The following is an 18,095-nucleotide window of genomic DNA, read 5'->3' on the forward strand; positions in this document are numbered from 1 at the left end:
AGGTGGCTATTGAAAAGTGCAAGGCCCAGTGGGCCCGATCCATGAAAAGTTCTATGGGTGCAGCATCAGGAATTAGTTTCTCTCAAGGTGGAGGTGAAGGTGATTGACTCATGGAGCTCCCGATATGTGAATGTTGTTTCTGCGTGAGCGATGTCTTCTTGGACATGTTGAAGGATTCTTATGTGCTATTGTAGCTCAGCATGAGAAAAAGCAGCATGTTAATAAACTTATTAGGCTGTGAGAAACTAACAAGGTGACAAATTATGTCAATTTAAATCAATAAATATCGGTACATAGAGAGAGATCGAAGACTGCAAGTTTAGAGAAATGTATAGTGGAAGAATGAAAGGTGAACCTAGTAACTTCTGTTTTTCTTTGTGAAGTTAAGAGAATTATACATTGTATAGTTCTGTATCTTTAAAATATACCGGTATTTAGTTGATATTGTGCATAGTCATTGGATGCGGTCTCCATTTTTTTGGCAAACCGGTTTTGATGATGCTGAAGTGAAACTTTCTAGATCCATCCAGTCTTAGTTACATAGTTACATAGTTAGATAGCTGAAAAGAGACTTGCGTCCATCAAGTTCAGCCTTCCTCACACCTGTTTTTTGCTGTTGATCCAAAAGAAAAGAAAAAAAAAAAAAAAAAAAAAAAAAAAAAAGTGAGCAGTAATCCTCTTAGAGCTCTGGAGTACCTTAGCTTAATGCCTGCTCGTTTTAAAAGTTTTGGATGGAAAATGCAAATGTGAAGCTTCTGCATTCTCACCTGAAGGGTTAGGCGTTTGGGTCATATGAGAGCCATGATTTCAGTCCAACTGCTCAGACTCTGTCCCTTTTGCAATTACCTAATGCAAGCAAATTTTTAGCCATGGACTGTTTAACTGAATGATTTCCAATTGACACCTATGGTAAGAATTTTTGGTGGGCCTTGAGAATTGTGTTTTTAGACTTGTTTTGGAGGAGGAAATAAGGAAAAAAGTCTAGAAGCTCACTATAATTTATAAGTGTATAGGCAGCAGTCAATACACAAAGGATTCCCAAACCTTGTGTAACAAATTGACCAAAGAATAAAACTGATAAACTGCGCCTCTAATTTTGAGCGGTTTATCTGTTTTATTCTTCGGTCATATTGGAGTGGACAAAATATGTAATGTAGTTAAAAAATAAATAAATACAAATTATAATATTGAGCAGGTAATCATAGACTATATACAGAGAGTTAAACTGTCTTTGCCTTAACCTTTGCAGTGTTGAGCACATCTGAAAGAACAACAAGCACAAGTGCACTGATCTGGTTAGATGGAGCACAAACAGAATAAAGGGTCTGAGAGTCTTAAACTGAGGATCTGGGATCAATATTGTTACTGAGAGGCTGCATATATCTGTAATGTGGCCACCTTTTCAATTGATCTACTGCTTCCGCACATCAGTGCGGATTATTTTCAAACTAGTTGGGACTGAATTCTCTCCAGCTAGTTGCAGAACAATGAGCAAATTATGAAAATTCTAAATGAGTTAAAGGAGCACTGTATGGTCGGGAGCACAAACATGTATTCCTGACCTTTAAAGTGTTAAAAAACATCATCTGGCCCCCCTTGATCCCCTAAATATAGTAAAATCTTACCTTTATTCCAGTCTTCTGGTACTGGCTTTGACACTGATCTACCTCCTTGACTGACATCATTAGTGGTGATCTGAGCCAATCACAATGCTTTCCCATAGGAAAGCATTGATTGGCTCAGATTAGCAAGGAGGCTGATCAGGGGCAGACCCAGCACAAGTCAAACACAACCCTGGCAACTCATAGAAATGCATCTCTATGAGGAAGGTTCAGTGTCTCCATGCAGAGGGTGGAGACACTGAATGTCAGTGCTGCACCGCCCCAGAAAACACCTCTAGTAGCCATCTGAGGAGCCGCCACTGGAGATATCCCCAAGGCTGCAATGTAAACACTGCATTTTCTCTGAAAAAGACAGTGTTTACTGCAAAAAGCCTGAAAGGAATGATTATACTCACCAGAACAAATGCAATAAGCTGTAGTTGTTCAAGTGACTATAGTATCCCTTTTAAAAGGTTACTTGCTAACCTCTAAATTGTAGTGAATTGAATACCAGATGTAAAAATATAGGCAACAAATCTCCAATTCTTCTATAGTCAGTTTTTTTTTTCGTTTTTTTTCTTTTTAGTCTATATCAAACTCACATGACAGATTTTTTTTTTTTTTTTGCCAATCTTACAAACTGCTTAAATAATTTACACATTTGGACACTATATTTACTTTTTTCCCTTTCACAAAAGGTGGAGAACTTCACTTTCTCCAGATTGGAGGAGCTTGTGATGACCTTGATGAAACGGATATCCTTGTTGATGGATCATTAACAAAGAGTGTGGAGCAGTTTGTAGAAGGCATCAAGCCTATGTCAAACCCTTCTAGTCCTGGTCTTACAGGTAATTCATAAACCTATAACTTGTGTGTGTTCAGGATTAGTGATTTAAATTTTCTACAAAATGTTGAAGCCATGGAAAAAAACAGGACCCCTCTTTTTTTTTTCCTCTGGAGATGGAGGGGAATGAGTGGGGGGGAATTGAAATGTAAAAAAAAAAAAAGGGAAATAAAAATGCACTCGTATGAAGTGAAATAATATTGCTACTCCTGTATGTCAAAATGTTTTCTTAGTATTAATTTGTATTGTTTAAGCTATTGTACAGTGCTGTAGAATATGTTTTTGCTATTAAAAAATAAATGTATTTGTTACAAATGGAACTACGAGGTCCGGATTTGTTACGAACATGTGAACTATAAGAACTTGTTCTGCCAGTACTCAAGAACACGCAAGGGGCCCAGCTGTGCCACGATGCTTGCAGATGCTTTGCATATCCTCTAACTGGAAAGGGTTAAGGGGCCTGCTATGCCATCTGGGTTTGGGGCAAAGCAGACCCTTAACAGGTTGTATCAACAGCCCCTGTTCCTCTAGTTCCCCGCAGAACTAGGAGGAAGTGATGTCAGATCTTGTCTACCTGGCTTTAGAAGAATGCAGTGCGGGAGTGAATGAAAAGCTCTGCTCAGTCGGTAGCCCCAGATTGCGTTAGTTAATGTGCAGTGGAGGGAGGACGACAATGATTTTGTACAGGGATGCAAGAGATCTGATTGCAGCCCTGCACCTCCTTAGATCAAGCAGACACCCATAAGGGCTCCCTCTCTGAGTTACTAGAAAACATATTCTCTCAAAGCTAAGTTTGATGAATGCCTACACAGATTAGATAAAGTTTTTTTTTTTAATTTTTAGTGATCGAGCTGCTTTAAAAAGAATCTTCAGTTTGAAGCTACTCTCTGCATATGCTTCAGGAGTTGGGTAGCTTGCACAAACAATTTTAGAGATTAACAACTGATTTCTATTCACTCTTTGTGTGTTGCAAAGATTTTTTTTTTTGGTGCCCCTAAAAAGAACAGCATGATATTTGCTAAATAATTCATGGTTTACTCTAACCACCATGGCCAGTTCAGTGATTTGAAGTGGTCATTCTGATAGGAGTCAGTATGTGCAGTGTTTCAACTTGACCTTTGCAGCCTATGGCTCTGTTCCGGGTACCAGTGTCAATTCTGTGCATAATGTACATCTGTTGTCAACGCACGCTGATGGCAAATGTATAAATCTTCTCATTAGCTATTAGCCTCACGTGTGTCGTCAGTAAGTCCAATTACCGGCTTCTCTATGAGAAGCCTATGATTGGACAGCACGCAGCCCCTGTGACATTGAATAGGGAGTAAAGATTAATACTGGGAGCTTCGCTCGGCACTGGTTCCAGGTAAGTAAAATGTTGTTGTTTTTTTGTTTTTATATAAATTTCCTAAGCATTTCCTGAAAATGTGCCCACCCTCTAAATGGTTAAAGTGACCCTTTAAAGCAGGGAGGCCTAAAGGCAGGTACCCAAATGTTGAACTAAAACTCCCATGATGCTTTGCATGCCTTCAGTTGCTTTAAAGGAACATTGCAAGCACTATACCCACTACAGCAAGCTGTAATGATTATGATGCAAGGAGTGCAATGGTGCCCTCTCACGGTAAATAGCCAATGGTTTAACAACTTGCATTCGTTGGCGAATGATTTAACAACTTACTTGGTATCCACTGGGTGTCAGTCACCTACTTTCGTATCCTTCGGGAAGCTTCCTGCAATAAACTAGTCTGATGGTGTAGAGCAGGCTTCCCCAAACTCCGGCCCTCCAGATGTTGCTGAACTAAAATTCCCATGATTCTTTGAATGAAATAGATAACCAGAGAATCATGAGAGTTTTAGTTCAGCAACATTTGCAGGGCCGGAGTTTCTGATGTTGGACTTATTTAGCTATGGGAAGTGCTGATGTTGGACTTATTTAGCTCAGGGAAGGTAATGGTAGCTCTTTGCAGACCCAAGGTTCGTGTTTTTTTTTTTTTTTTTTTTAATTATTTTTACTTTAACATATTGTTTATTTAATTAGAAAGAGGAAGTGAGGAGTCTAAACTGTTTCAAGCATCCCTTTTTAAATGAAGCAATAGCTAATATAAAAGTGATCATTTGTAAACTTTAAACTGAAGCAGAAGTTGCAAATTTCTTTATTATAATCTTTAGGTGTTGATCTTTTGGTGGAACAAGATTTCTCTCTGGAAATATTGACTTGTTTAGTGGAACTGACTCGCTTTGAGACGTTCATACCCAGGTTTTCCGCCACTGTTCCGCCGTGCTGGGTTGAAGTTCAGCAGGAGCAGCAGCAGAGGCGCCATCCACAGCACTTACATCAGCAGCACCATGGAGATGCAGCACAGCACACCCGCACATGGAAACTCCAGAATGACAGGTATGGTTAAAAAAATTTCTATCCAGGGACTAGTGGATGAGGATTTTAGAGACATAGCTACTACCCTTACAGCAAAGCTTGATGCTGCAGTACCTATTTAGTTTTGGTACTGGATGCTTAATTAAACGAGCCATGGTACAAGTGTAACATTTTATGAGTGACTTAAAATTTTACAAGATCATGACTGTTTGATAAACTTCTACTCCAAGCTGCAAGAGTGATGTTCCTCCTCGACAGAGAATAAAATATCTCACCTGTTGAGAAACAAGAAAACATCTCTACCCTTTAGAAAAAAATTGACCTAGTTTGTTCTCTGATAACAGTCTATTAATTTTGTTTTTATAATCAGAATGGCATTAACAGGTTAAAATATTTACGGCTTAGTAACCCCTATACCGAGAACATCCTGGATGGGGGTTGCTCAGCCGTTGGTCAACCCGTATAGTAAAATATAAATCGGGGAAACCTCATGTGAGAATCCCTGGTTTGGTATTTCATAAAACTAAGTAATTGATTGAATGAAATGTCTTCAACAGTAAACAATGTGTGAGAAAATTGTTGCAATATAGCAAAAGATAACTATTTTAGATAACTATAACTAGTCTGTGACTTGAAAAGGCCATAAGGCAATATGGTATCAAAATCTACCTGCATTTTTTTCTCTACTGTATTACTCTAATAATATAACATTGTGGGTTCTTTTTTGTTTGTTTTTTGTAGTAAAGATTTCATGTTTTGTGTGTGTGGGGTTTATTTGCGTAATGTGTGTTAATGTATTATAACCGTTTTGTGTTGTAACTATTGATGCACACAGTTATTTTAAGCATATATTTTTAAATTTTATTCTATTTGTTTTTTTTCTTCAGTAATAGCTGGGATGAACATGTATTTGAACTTGTCTTACCTAAAGCCTGCATGGTGGGACATGTTGACTTCAAGTTTCTATTGAATTCTAACATCACAAACATCCCACAAATACAAGTGACGTTACTCAAGAATAAGGCCCCAGGCTTGGCCAAAGTTAATGGTAAGATTTTGACAGAATTATACATTTTCAGTCTGTAACTCTTTTTTTTTAAATTCATATTAAACATTAAAACAGGATCTGGGTGCTAAGCAGGATTTAAGGTGTTAAAAGTGTTTAAAAATCGCTTCACACTCTGGTACAATTCCCCAAAAATACCAACAAGAGAAAATGTGAAATAATTAGTGGAGCAAAGAGAAACACCCTTCTCTTTGCTCCACTCATTATTTCACACTCATATTAAAACATGTTTTATAACATTTAACCAAATTAAAGCATTATTAAGCAGAAACGTTGAATAGGAGCAAGAGAGCAAGACATTCCTTGTATGCCTACTTTGAATGCCATAGTACATTCCCTTTGACCATTTTATTCCTGGCATAGATCTAGACATGTTATTATTATTATTATTATTATTATTATTGGTATTTATATAGCGCCATCAAATTCCGCAGCGCTTTACAATGGGTGGACGAACAGACATGTAGTTGTAACCAGACAAGTTGGACACACAGGAACAGAGGGGTTGAGGGCCCTGCTCAATAAGCTTACATGCTAGAGGGAGTGGGGTAAAGTGACACAAAAAGGTAAGGATAGTATTAAACAAGTGACAGTTGCAGAAGAGGAATCAGTCGGGAGCTATTAACAGTTTAATTGATACGCGTTTATGAAGAAGTGGGTTTTTAATGATTTTTTGAAGGAGTGGAGACTGGGTGTATTGAAGAGTGGATGGGAAATTTGAAACAAAAACATGTAAGAGACATTCGTCTAACTGCTTTTTCCACCCTCCATCACACACTCTTTTATTACCTTAAAAAAACACTCCAGCATTACAAATCAAATCCTTGCTGGAGTATATTTAAATTATTGCTCCCCCACTATACTGTATTACCTTAAATCCGGTGGCAATATGGCTCCTTGCCATAGCTCAGCTCTGCTCCCTTAGAGCAACACTTCTGATGATCCCCCAGGCAATTCAGAGCTTCTTATAAAGAAACACTGTAATGTATGTGACGTGCCGCAATGGCCATGCTGTGCTTACAGTGCTTCTTATAGAAATGTTTGAATTTAGTACTTGTCTTTCGGATGCATTGACTTCCACTTTATGGTGGGACCCATTGCAATCAACCCAGACACTTTACAAAAGTGCAGATTTCTCTTGGAATATTCATTTTGTAAGTGAGAAATAATGGACACTATGTGAATCTTCAAAACACTGTTGAAGTGCAACAGAGGTTTGAAGTTTTGTTTTTATCCTTTGTGTAACACTTCCTAAATAAAACGAAACTGTGTGAAACACTATATGTTGGCTAGCCAGCTTCAGTTCTAGAGTCTCAAATGTATCCCTGTTCTAGCTCACATGGGCCATGTTATTTTTCAGATTATCTAAGTCACTTATATGTGTCTGCTAAATTATAGCTCTGTTACTGTCCTCAGTAAGGTAAGAAACACCTTCTCAAGGATATGTAAATAGATTTTTCAGGTGCCATGCAAGTTATAGTTTGATATTGAGATATATCCAAATTCTGATCCATAAATAATACTTTTAATATATGTGAAAACGTTATGCTTATATGCTGATATGTACATGTTTTCTGCATAGATATTATAACTAAGTAAGTTATGATTTAAGAATGCCTGGTTCTATTATATCTACTTTCCACTTTGCAGAGACACCTATAGATAGGCATATATCATTTCCCCTGTCTCCAGCCTTCAATGTTGAAACCCCGAGAAATGGGAAACCTGCCTTTGTGGATTTAAGTGAAGAGATGCAGAATATGGAAGTGGAAGATTCTCAGTGTAAGCATTTTCAAAATCATTTTATTCCATTACAGAACCGATGGTTTGTGGTTTATTGGTATTACATGTGAACACCATATTTTAAGCCTTAAATCAGAGGCCTATTTTTTTTATATATATTTTTTTTATATATATCCTTTTCAAATGATCTAATATTTTTCGATAAACTTGTAAAATTAATTGTTCAAAATTGTAAAATACAATTGTGCCTGAAGCTCCCGTGCCACAGACTCTTGGAGAGGCTTGAAGGCCTGTCTCCTGACCTCTGCCTGTGGGCTTGGTCTCAAGAGCCCCTAAATGGGCTAATGTAATTGTGGGGGAGGGTTATGGAGGTGCCGGATGCTTCCCAGACAGACTTGAGGACCTCTGATGATCACTTGAACTTGTTTTACACATCAAGCGCATGACTGGGAGATACCCAGACACACTCTGGAACTGTTCCTCAGATTGGGCCTGTGCCAAGTTCCAGTCAAACTTTAAGCGGGTATCGCTTGGTCCTCCGACCACCAGATAGAAAACTATTTTGAGGGGATGTCGAGGAGACTTTGGAGGATACCTGGGGCTTGAATGCTTTCCCCAGAGGCCAGTGGAGTCCTTTTTGGAGACTGGGACTAAGCTGCCCCACTCACCTGGAACTCCTTGTTTGATTATGCGTGTGTGTGTGTGTGAGGGGGGGGGGGGGGGGGGTTACAGTCCAGAGAAAGGTGTTTTTTTTTTTTTCTTGGTTTTTCAGACATTTTGTGTTCCTCTAGGACTGGGAGTGCACAACAGGGAGGCAATATTGTTAGCTGGGGATAATGTAATAAAGTCTGCAGATGAGTGCTGCTAAGGATGGACAGTTGTACTGTCCGATTCATTGTATGGTGGACCCCTTGCAGGTAGGTCACCAATTCACCAATGCCACGTATAAACAGTTGTGTTCTGTACGATAAAGTTCATTCTATCTTATACATTCAGACAAGCTTTGGCGACTGAGTCTGAAGTGATCAAGAGTCGTCTGTTAGAAGCTAGGAAGCTGATGTTGCAGAGATATTCAGTCAGTGTAAAGGAGCTTTGTCACAATCATGTAAAAAAAGTATCAAAGTATTACATTATTAAAATATTTATCAATCTATTAAATAATTTTAAACGTTTATCCAAAAAATATTAAATCATTTTGAAAAGCGTCTCCAAAAATAGTAATTCAGGGCCATAATGGTTTTATGCCGGTTTTAAACAGTTTACACATTTTCCTTTTATATTTATATAAAATATTTTATAATTCATTATAGTGAATAAAAGTATGTGTAAATGAACCAAAAAAGTATACTTAATATTACTTCATATATTACTCCATATAGTACTTTGTTCCTTTATTTTTTCAGTCAACACCATCAAATTGGGTTCAACCCTAAGCCGAACATTATGCAGTTGGAGTGCATGTGTCTCCTAATTTGCTTGTCTATAGTTTGTGTCTTTGTTTTTTTGCATATGTTCTGTTTTAAAAAGTGGCTCAAAAATGTAAACGTGGGGGAGTGACCAATGCATTGTACATGTGGTTCAACTGGTTTACTTGGTGATTTTCCCCACATTTTAACACTTCAGAAAACTTTTTAGAGCAGAACTCTTTGAAAAATATCCACCATTGTTTTAAATTATGTGATTAATGACATCAAAGTATTCTGAACAGCAAATCAAAGATCCTAGGGTGTTCTTATCTGACCTGCGACTTTTGGTCTATTGAAAGAGCATAAAATAGCGTTTATACATTTAGCATATTATGTATAATGTGTTCAATACATTTGGGGGATTTCATGTTATAGTGAACCCGCTACGACCGGTTTACTCTTAAGCGGTTTTGCTTCAAAAGTTTTACTTTTCTGTTTTTAATAAAAAGATGACATGTGTACTGTAGAAAATATATTGTAGTTATACAATTTTATTACTTAATCATTCATTTTCTGATATTGGTAGTTTTCCTTTCTGTTTGTTTCTTTTTTTAGGTCCAAGATTATGTCCATTTTTAGAAGATCACAAAGAAGATATTTTATGTGGTCCAGTCTGGTTGGCAAGTGGTCTTGACCTCTCTGGACATGCTGGGATGTTAACATTAACAAGTCCTAAACTTGTGAAAGGTAGCTACCACGCACCAATATAAGATTGACATATTAAAAATGCATTCTCTGTATTAAAATATGCCTTTAATAGTTTGCTGGTTTTGTTTAACGTGGTTTGTAATTTTTTCCCAAGTATAATTTTTAAAGCAGCTCTATATTGCAGATATTTATTTATTTATATTCTGACTAGCAACTCTTCAGCTGCTAGTCACATTTATTTGGCTTCAGACTCAGTCAGGTTCCTTTTTGGAAACTTGCTGAGATAAAGCCAGCATGAAGCAATAATTCTCTGTGAAAATCCTTACTTCAAAGCAGTGTTTAGATGATTTAAGTATAATCACTGTCTCCCTACATTTGCTTTTCTTACAAATCAGCTGCTGTGCAACCTATTGTCTTACCTCTCCTTCCCTACCCCTGGGCAATCCACAACATAATTGATCATACATTGTAATGGTTTCCTGCACATAATAAATGACAGTGATAATTATTCTTCCTGTTCATACTTTTAAATTATTTTGAGATCCAGTTACTGACCACATAATGCATGAAAGAGTTAAATATGACTGTGGACTCAAGCGTATTGCAAGGGAGATGGACAGAACATGGTCCATGAGTTTAATGACTAAGGGAGCAGGTTAGGCTGCGGGAAGATTAAAAAAAAAAAAATATGATGTTTAATCTTGTAAAAACTAAATAGAATTTAACAGTGGCAGAAATGTAAAATATCTCTGGGGCCATTTTCTAAAATGACCAAGTTGTATTGTTGCCCACAGTGTGTGTTTTTTTTATTTTTTATTTTTTTTTAAGTTTAGTAATTTATTTTCTTTTAATAAGGCATGGCTGGTGGAAAATATCGGTCATTTTTAATTCATGTCAAGGCTGTAAATGACAGAGGATCGGAGGAACTATGCAATGGGGGAACCAGGCCAGTTCTGAGAATACCATCCTTGAAGCCTCCGAGTGCAAAGGGACATTCCCTTGCATCACTCTTGGCTAAAGTTGTTCCAGGCAAAGTAAGTATACAGCACAATGTGTTCATATATGTGTTGTATGTTTAATTCTTAAGCTGTACAATATTAGTAGTATACTATTTATTTATTTTTCTGACATTTCATTTTTATCATAAAACCATCTATTCACTTTCCACCACTTTTCTTTGGAGGACAAAACTGCTTCAAAAATAGATACCAGCAACTCTTCACGGAAAATTGATAATCTTAGAGGTTGTGACTTTCTTCAGGAAGTCTCTGTCACTATTCGAAGATTTAAGAAAACATGTATACCAAAGGAAAGGTATGTGATATGCTGTTTTATTAATTTAACAATTACATTGACATTTAAGCGCTATTATATGAGGCACATCTTGAGCTGTGCTTAAGGATCACTGCTAGTATATGTTAATTGATAAAGTGTGTCTAATGCTTTAGAAGCTTCAGTGGTTATCTTTCGGTCTAGTGTTTTTTTTTTTTTTTTAAAGTTATTTTAAAAAAATCAAGTAGCGTGTGAGCTTTTGCATTTTTTTAAGGTTTCAAATTCACATTAACCCCTTAAGGACCAAACTTCTGGAATAAAAGGGAATCATGACATGTCACACATGTCATGTGTCCTTAAGGGGTTAAGCTGCATTTGATCAAAGAGCATAATTGTATTTGCATTTCAGTCTGTTATTCTTTCTTACTCCATCCTTCAGCATCTGTTTCTGTATCACCACAATTGTCATATGTTGTTTTAGGTGCAGAAGTCAAATATTTATGGTTTAAAATCATACCCTAATTTATACATATACTACTCCGCCCCAATTCATGAATAAGTTAGGACTATGGTCCTAGAAGTAGTAGCACTAAAATAAATTAACTTTTTACCATGGTTAGCCTTCCCTTTATATAATGTAGCATCTGTAATATTCAGTTTGGACCCTTTCTTTTGTTGTATTGCTTAAGAGTACTTTTTGATGTCTCTTAAAGAGTTACTCCAAGCACCATGAGTACCAGTGTTTTTTTAGTGATTATGGTGCCTGGAGTCTGTTTGTGCAGCACGTCCTTAGAGTTCTGGGCTTTTTAAAGGGAAACTCTAGTGCCAGGAAACAATCAGTTTTCCTGGCACTGCAGGTTCCCTCTCCCTCCCACCCCCCCAATCCCTGGTTGCTGAAGGGGTGAAAAATGATTTTCAACGCTTTCCTATAGGGAATTGAGCGACGCTGGAGGTCCTCACACAGTGTGAGGACGTCCAGTGACGCTCTAGCACAGGTTTCCTGTGCTAGAAACCAGGAAGTGCCCTCTAGTGGCTGTCTAGTATACAGCCACTAGAGGTGGAGTTAACCCTGCAAGGTAATTATTGCAGTTTATAAAAAAAACTGCAAAAATTACACTTGCAGGGTTAAGAGTAGTGGGAGTTGGCACCCAGACCACTCAAATGGGCAGAAGTGGTCTGGGTGCCTGGAGTGTCCCTTTAATCCAAATTATGTGCATGTTTCTATGCACATGATGTAATCCATTATCTGAGAGCACTGAGTTGACACTGTCAGCCAACTAATGGCTGAGTGGATAGACCTCTGCAGCTTTGCAGAAACTAGGTGCACTTCACTGGCCATTAGCGGACTATTGACGTCAAGTTGGGACCCATTGAAGAGGACAAAATGTTGCAAAACAGTTTGCCCTGTTACTTAGAAATTGTGCCAGGCTACTCCTCACGTAATAACCATTACAGCAGACTGTAGTGGTTGTAATGCTTGGAGTAACCCTTTTAACCCCTTAAGGACACGTGACATGTCATGATTCCCTTTTATTCCAGAAGTTCGGTCCTTAAGGGGTTAAATGGTCATCTTTTGGAAACTTAATTGTTTTTTTCCCCTCCTTTTGTGTAAATATGGTGGTATGATTTAACCATTGATGGTTAAACATCCCCCTCGTCTCTGTTAATAGAGTTGAACATGTAATAGGTCAAAAATAGACAGCTGTTGCATATACTAATGTTAGAACTTAATTATTATATTGTTGAAAAAGCCTTGTACACAAAAGTATATTTTATTTTTTTCATTATAAGAAGTTTTTTTGTTAGTGTTGCGGGGGTAGATTTTTTTTTTTTAATGATTATTTAAAGCATTGTATAAGTATGTGCTTTTCTTTATTGCGTGATAGGGTACAGCGTTGTGCCATGCTGCAGTTCTCTGAATTTCATGAGAAGCTTCTCAACACGCTCTGTAAAAAGACAGACGATGGGCTTGCCACAGAACATGCACAAAGCCTGGCTCTAGACATCCTCTGCTGGTTGGCTGGGGTGCATTCTAATGGACCTGGCAGGTAACATATTTTAGAATAACATGCTTGCTCTATACAGCAAGCCGTGTGCAACTGTAATCTTATCTGTACTTTGTCATGTAGTATATGTAAAGCCTGGCTTCTTACTGGCACGACAATATGTGAATTATGTATAATGTTTGGGTTATCAGCTCTGATTTTAACTGCTACTTTCTCTAAGCTAGTGCTAGTCAGATTGCTAGTGGGTAACTTATTACTTGACTGTGTCTTAACTTTATTATTCTTGGAAATTGTAGTGTGTTAAATGGCAAATTAATTCAGGTAAGCACAATTATTTAGTGAAATATATACAATATACACACTAAAGTAGTACGTGAAATCTAGGTATTCCCTAGGTGTACCTCACAGACACCCCATTAAACCAAGACAAGAGAAAAGAAAATTGGGAAAGGAACCCAGTACATGTATAAAATATAGAATTGAATGAAATACAACCTGGTAAATTGGACCTGGGATATGTGGTCAATGTGAACCTATAATTAGAATAAAAACACTACATAGTGTAAAACAATTATAGTAAAGTGAAAAAGTGCTGGTAAGTATTAAACTCACAAACACAAGTGAAAATAGACTTCTCACCCCACCAGGGGTTAATATGAATGGTAGGACCAGTGGGTATCAATCACATGGATCTTCATGTATTTCTCTAATAGATGTAGAAAGAGAGCCACATATGGTGAAGTACAATTAAAATTCACAGGAAATTTATTAAAGTTGCACTTTCAAACAGGCAGCAAATCTGGGCATATCTCCTCACATGTGGAACCAAGTAGAGAAAAGATGGATCCTCAGGATGCCAGTAAAAAATGTAAAATGAGACAAATGCTAATAAAATAAAAATCGGAATAAAAAGTAGTTCAGTTTTGATGTCCAACGCGTTTCGTCCGGATGGTGGACTTCCTCCGGGTCTGTGGTCCTTCTATGCTGTAGCGACTTCTTATATTCATGGGAAACCAATCTTCATGTGTTGCATTTCTGCGTCGCAATGACTTATGTTTCATGCGACTCGGAAGTGGTAGATGACATAAATATAAAAGCAAATGGATAAAGCGCATGGGCGCGCACGTACGGCAAAGCCGGACATCTCTTGCATGCTTATTACATTAAAATCAAGACAGAGAGAAAACTATATACGGCCGTTGGTATATTAATCAACGGTCGTATGTACAACAGTGCATATTTAAATTGAGACCCATAAAGTGACACATACGTCTGTATATCAAAAAGGGCTTATATTTAAACCAAAATTTGTGATATTGTCAAATATGTCTTTAGATAAAATTTTATATTAACAATATTGATATAAACATCTGTGTATTTAAATGATTGAAATTACATTTCAAGTGAAGACAATATTGGCATGTATATGTATATGTATCAGTATGCAAATAATAAGGAAAATCTTACACTTCTATAGATGTAAAGAAAATGTATATATTATAAAGTATCATTAAATATATTTGATATATCAAACTGTCAATAGTTATATTGGTAAATCAAATTTACAGATATACATACATACATGTGTCATATATTCAATACTACATATACATATAGTCAAAATAGTTTACTCCAGATGTTTCTATTTTATATGGAAAGAAAGGAAAAGGGCTAATTCCAATTATAATAGACCATTAAGGTCTATTTCTGCGTTTAGACCATTATGCAAAGTTTTTAAATTATAAATCCAAAATGCTTCTTGTCAAACTAATTCACTTAATTAATCCCCTCCTCTCCACCCTAGGCTGATCTAATCTATGCCAAAAGCTAGAAAATGTTCCCATTTAAATTGGGGGCATGCATTGCAATGTTTAGGGACATTGTGATCCAATTTGCCCTTTTTTATGTTATTAAAATGTTCTAAGAGCCTGACGTGGAGTTTTCTTGTAGTTCGGCCCACGTATTGTGCTCCACATCCACACTGCAATAAATAAATTACAAATGTGGAGGATCATTGAATGTTTTCTGATTTTATACGTTTTTTGTGTATATGTCCCAGTTATCAGTTTTCCTTTTTTGGTATTTACACGTAGAGCAGTGGCCACAAAAGAAGAAACCACTTATAGAAGTTTGTAACCAATTTTTTGGGGGCTGGAGAGCTGACAGGGAGAAGGCTAGAAGACCATTTGTTTTTTAAGTTATTAGCTTTTTTTTGTAGATTACCTTTGGAAATTCAGGTAGCATTTTTCTTTAGATATCGTCCTTTTTTAAGAATATACCAATGCTTCCTGAGAATTTTTTCAATTCGTTTTGCTAAAACTGTCTTTTTGTCTGTTTTTAGTTTAGCCTGATTATACCCCTTTTCTTTGTAACGTGTTTTTATAATATGAGCTTGTTGTATAAATACCTGGTTGTCAGTACAGTTCCTTCTAAGGCGAACCAACTGGCTCTTGGGGAAGTTAGCAAGCCAGGAAGGGTGGTAAGAGCTGGACTGTTCTGTAGCAGTATTACAGTCGGTGGGTTTAAAATAAGTTTTTGTTTTTAATTGATTATGCTCAATATAGATTGTGAGATCTAAAAATTAATAGATGTAGCATCAGATTTAGAGGAAAAGTGTAAATTATATTCATTTGCATTGACTTTTTTGAAAAACTTGCAGTATCGCCTTCCCAAATTAGCAACACATCATCTATGTAGCGTCGTCATAGGACCAGTCGGCCCCCAGTCTGCTCTCCCAGGGTAATATGGTGTTGTTCCCAATGGGATACATATAGATTGGCAAAACGTAGTACCCATGGCGACGCCACATAGCTAAAGAAAAAACTGTTGATCAAACCAGAAAATTTTTTTTGGTTAACACAAAAGAAATGCAAATTAAAAGAAAATCAGTTTGTTGGTCTTGTATATGTTTATATGAATTAAAAATATCTCTCAATACTGATATCCCCTTTTTGGTGGGGAATGTAAGAGTATAAAGAAGTGATGTCCGCAGTGTCCAAAAGATATGTGGATTCCCATTTAACATGTTGTAAATCCTGTAAGATGTATTTAGTATCTCTAATATATGTATTGCTCAAGGAAACATATGGCTGGAGGAAGGAGTCGACATATTGTGATAAAATTGCTAGACAGAGGGTCTATCCCACTAATAATGGGCCGACCTGGGGGGGTTATTGATATTTTTGTGTATTTTTGGTAAAAACATAAAAAATGGCTATTTTACAATTCGGATAAAAAATAAAATTGAATTCTTCTTGGTTGATGATGCCAGAAGCAATTATTTAACCTGTGCTTCTTATTACTCTTCACATTGGCATATATCCTTCTTCAGATATACTAGTTAGGGTTTCTATTAATTCAGTTTTATGGACTCGTTGTGTGACTGTAAGGTCCAACCATTCAGTGAATGTTAATGAATTGACCAAATTGACTGCATCCTTTGTGCCTCTCAAAATGAATATGCCTTCATGTAACTGCAGCTTTTTTTTTTTTTTTTAGCTTACGAGAGGGAAAAGAAAGTTTGCTTTCTAAAACGAGGAAGTGTCTTTCGGATATTGTGCGTGCATGTTTTTTTGAGGCTGGAAGAAGTATAGCTCATAAGTGTTCCAGGTTCTTGGCTCTCTGCATAAGGTTTGTATGTTTCCCATGCTACTTCTCTTCCTGTAGATTTATTATTAAGTATATGCCTTCTGGGTGAATTTGTCCCAGTAGTCCTCTTGTCTTAATCGGTTTATAAGCAAATACTGTGGTTTTATCTCAAATAATGCTTAGTTTTTCAGACTTATTTGTCATCATATAATGTCCACTTTTGACTGGGATACAAATTGCTTGTTTAACCTGAATAAATGCGATAATATTTAAAAAATAAATAAAAATAAAAATAAAAAATACATTTAAAAAAGGATAATCTAGTAGAAGTGAGGAACTGATCTCACAAATTAAGTTTGTGAACTCCTTATTTTTCCTTTTTAAGCAATGGAAAGTGTGATCCTAGCCAGCAAGGTTTTGGATATGTCCTTTTGAAGGCGTTGTTGGAGAACATAACCTACCTGCCGTCTGCTGCCACTGGAGGTAAGCAGAGTAATTTTATTTCAGATATTTTTCAAACGTTTTACTTTGTTTTAAACTTGTATTTTGTTTGTTTCCATTATTATCTATGTCCACCTATGGTTTTAGGTAATAGTGACTTTATATTTTGGACATTTTATTGCAGGATCTGTATACTGGTATTTTGTGTTGTTAAATTATGTGAAAGATGAAGATCTTGCTGGCTGCAGCACGGCCTGTGCATCTCTTCTCACAGCTGTCTCCAGACAGTTACAGGACAGGTTGACACCTATGGAGGCATTGCTTCAGACAAGGTAACAAACTACGCACATATTGTTCTATTTAAGTTTATATAACTCTTAGATGGTTTTCCTAAAAGAAACATGGTTACGGTACTATTTTTTTTTAACCTAGTTCGTCTAGATAGGCATCTGAAGCCAGGTGGAATAATGCTTCTTCTCCACATGACGAAGCTGCATTTTGTGCATGGCTGTGTGAAAATGCTTGATCTTACCCATTTTAAAAGGCATTCTCTTTCATGTGCTAGCACATCTTCCTTTTGGGTAGTCCCAAACCCCCTTCTTTTTGCACAACTATCACATCAGCTTCTCCCATAGGAAAAATTTATGTTCTGTTGCAGTGATCAAACCTGCATTTGGGCAATTGCAGTAACAATCAAAGTACAATAACCACTACAGCCCATTGTAGTGGTTATGGTGCCAGGAGTACACTGGCACCTTCCCAGTATAATCCAACCATTTTCTAATTGTTTGAGAACTGGCAAGTCTTGAGCCCGTCACTTAGGATACATAGTTAATAGCCATGATAATTAGGTAGTGGTCAACAATATCAAAGATGTGCTTGCAGTATCCTGGCAGTATTTACTAGTATTAACCCCTTAACGCCGTTACGGCGTTCCATGCCGTCCCGCATTAAATGGGCTTTAAAGCCGTTGCGACGGCATGGAACGCCGTAACGGCTTTGAGCCCCTGGAGGAGAGGTGTACTTACCTCCGCCGCGATCCTCTTCTG

The 18,095-nt window shown here is 37.0% G+C and overlaps 1 protein-coding gene across 1 annotated transcript in view; it reads left to right on the forward strand.

Annotated features, from left to right (window-relative positions):
* BIRC6 (baculoviral IAP repeat containing 6) overlaps positions 1 to 18,095 on the forward strand; it is a 305,550-nt gene that overhangs the window by 70,804 nt on the left and 216,651 nt on the right. Inside the window, exons 11-21 of the mRNA XM_063443109.1 lie at positions 2,300 to 2,449; positions 4,612 to 4,837; positions 5,704 to 5,864; positions 7,533 to 7,664; positions 9,647 to 9,778; positions 10,595 to 10,773; positions 10,923 to 11,053; positions 12,898 to 13,059; positions 16,516 to 16,647; positions 16,991 to 17,088; positions 17,231 to 17,378. Coding sequence (XP_063299179.1) covers positions 2,300 to 2,449; positions 4,612 to 4,837; positions 5,704 to 5,864; positions 7,533 to 7,664; positions 9,647 to 9,778; positions 10,595 to 10,773; positions 10,923 to 11,053; positions 12,898 to 13,059; positions 16,516 to 16,647; positions 16,991 to 17,088; positions 17,231 to 17,378 — 1,651 coding nt within the window. The remainder of the gene's footprint in view (positions 1 to 2,299; positions 2,450 to 4,611; positions 4,838 to 5,703; positions 5,865 to 7,532; positions 7,665 to 9,646; positions 9,779 to 10,594; positions 10,774 to 10,922; positions 11,054 to 12,897; positions 13,060 to 16,515; positions 16,648 to 16,990; positions 17,089 to 17,230; positions 17,379 to 18,095) is intronic.

The sequence above is a fragment of the Pelobates fuscus genome, chromosome 2 (assembly GCF_036172605.1).
Source record: "Pelobates fuscus isolate aPelFus1 chromosome 2, aPelFus1.pri, whole genome shotgun sequence".
Lineage (NCBI taxonomy): Eukaryota > Metazoa > Chordata > Amphibia > Anura > Pelobatidae > Pelobates > Pelobates fuscus.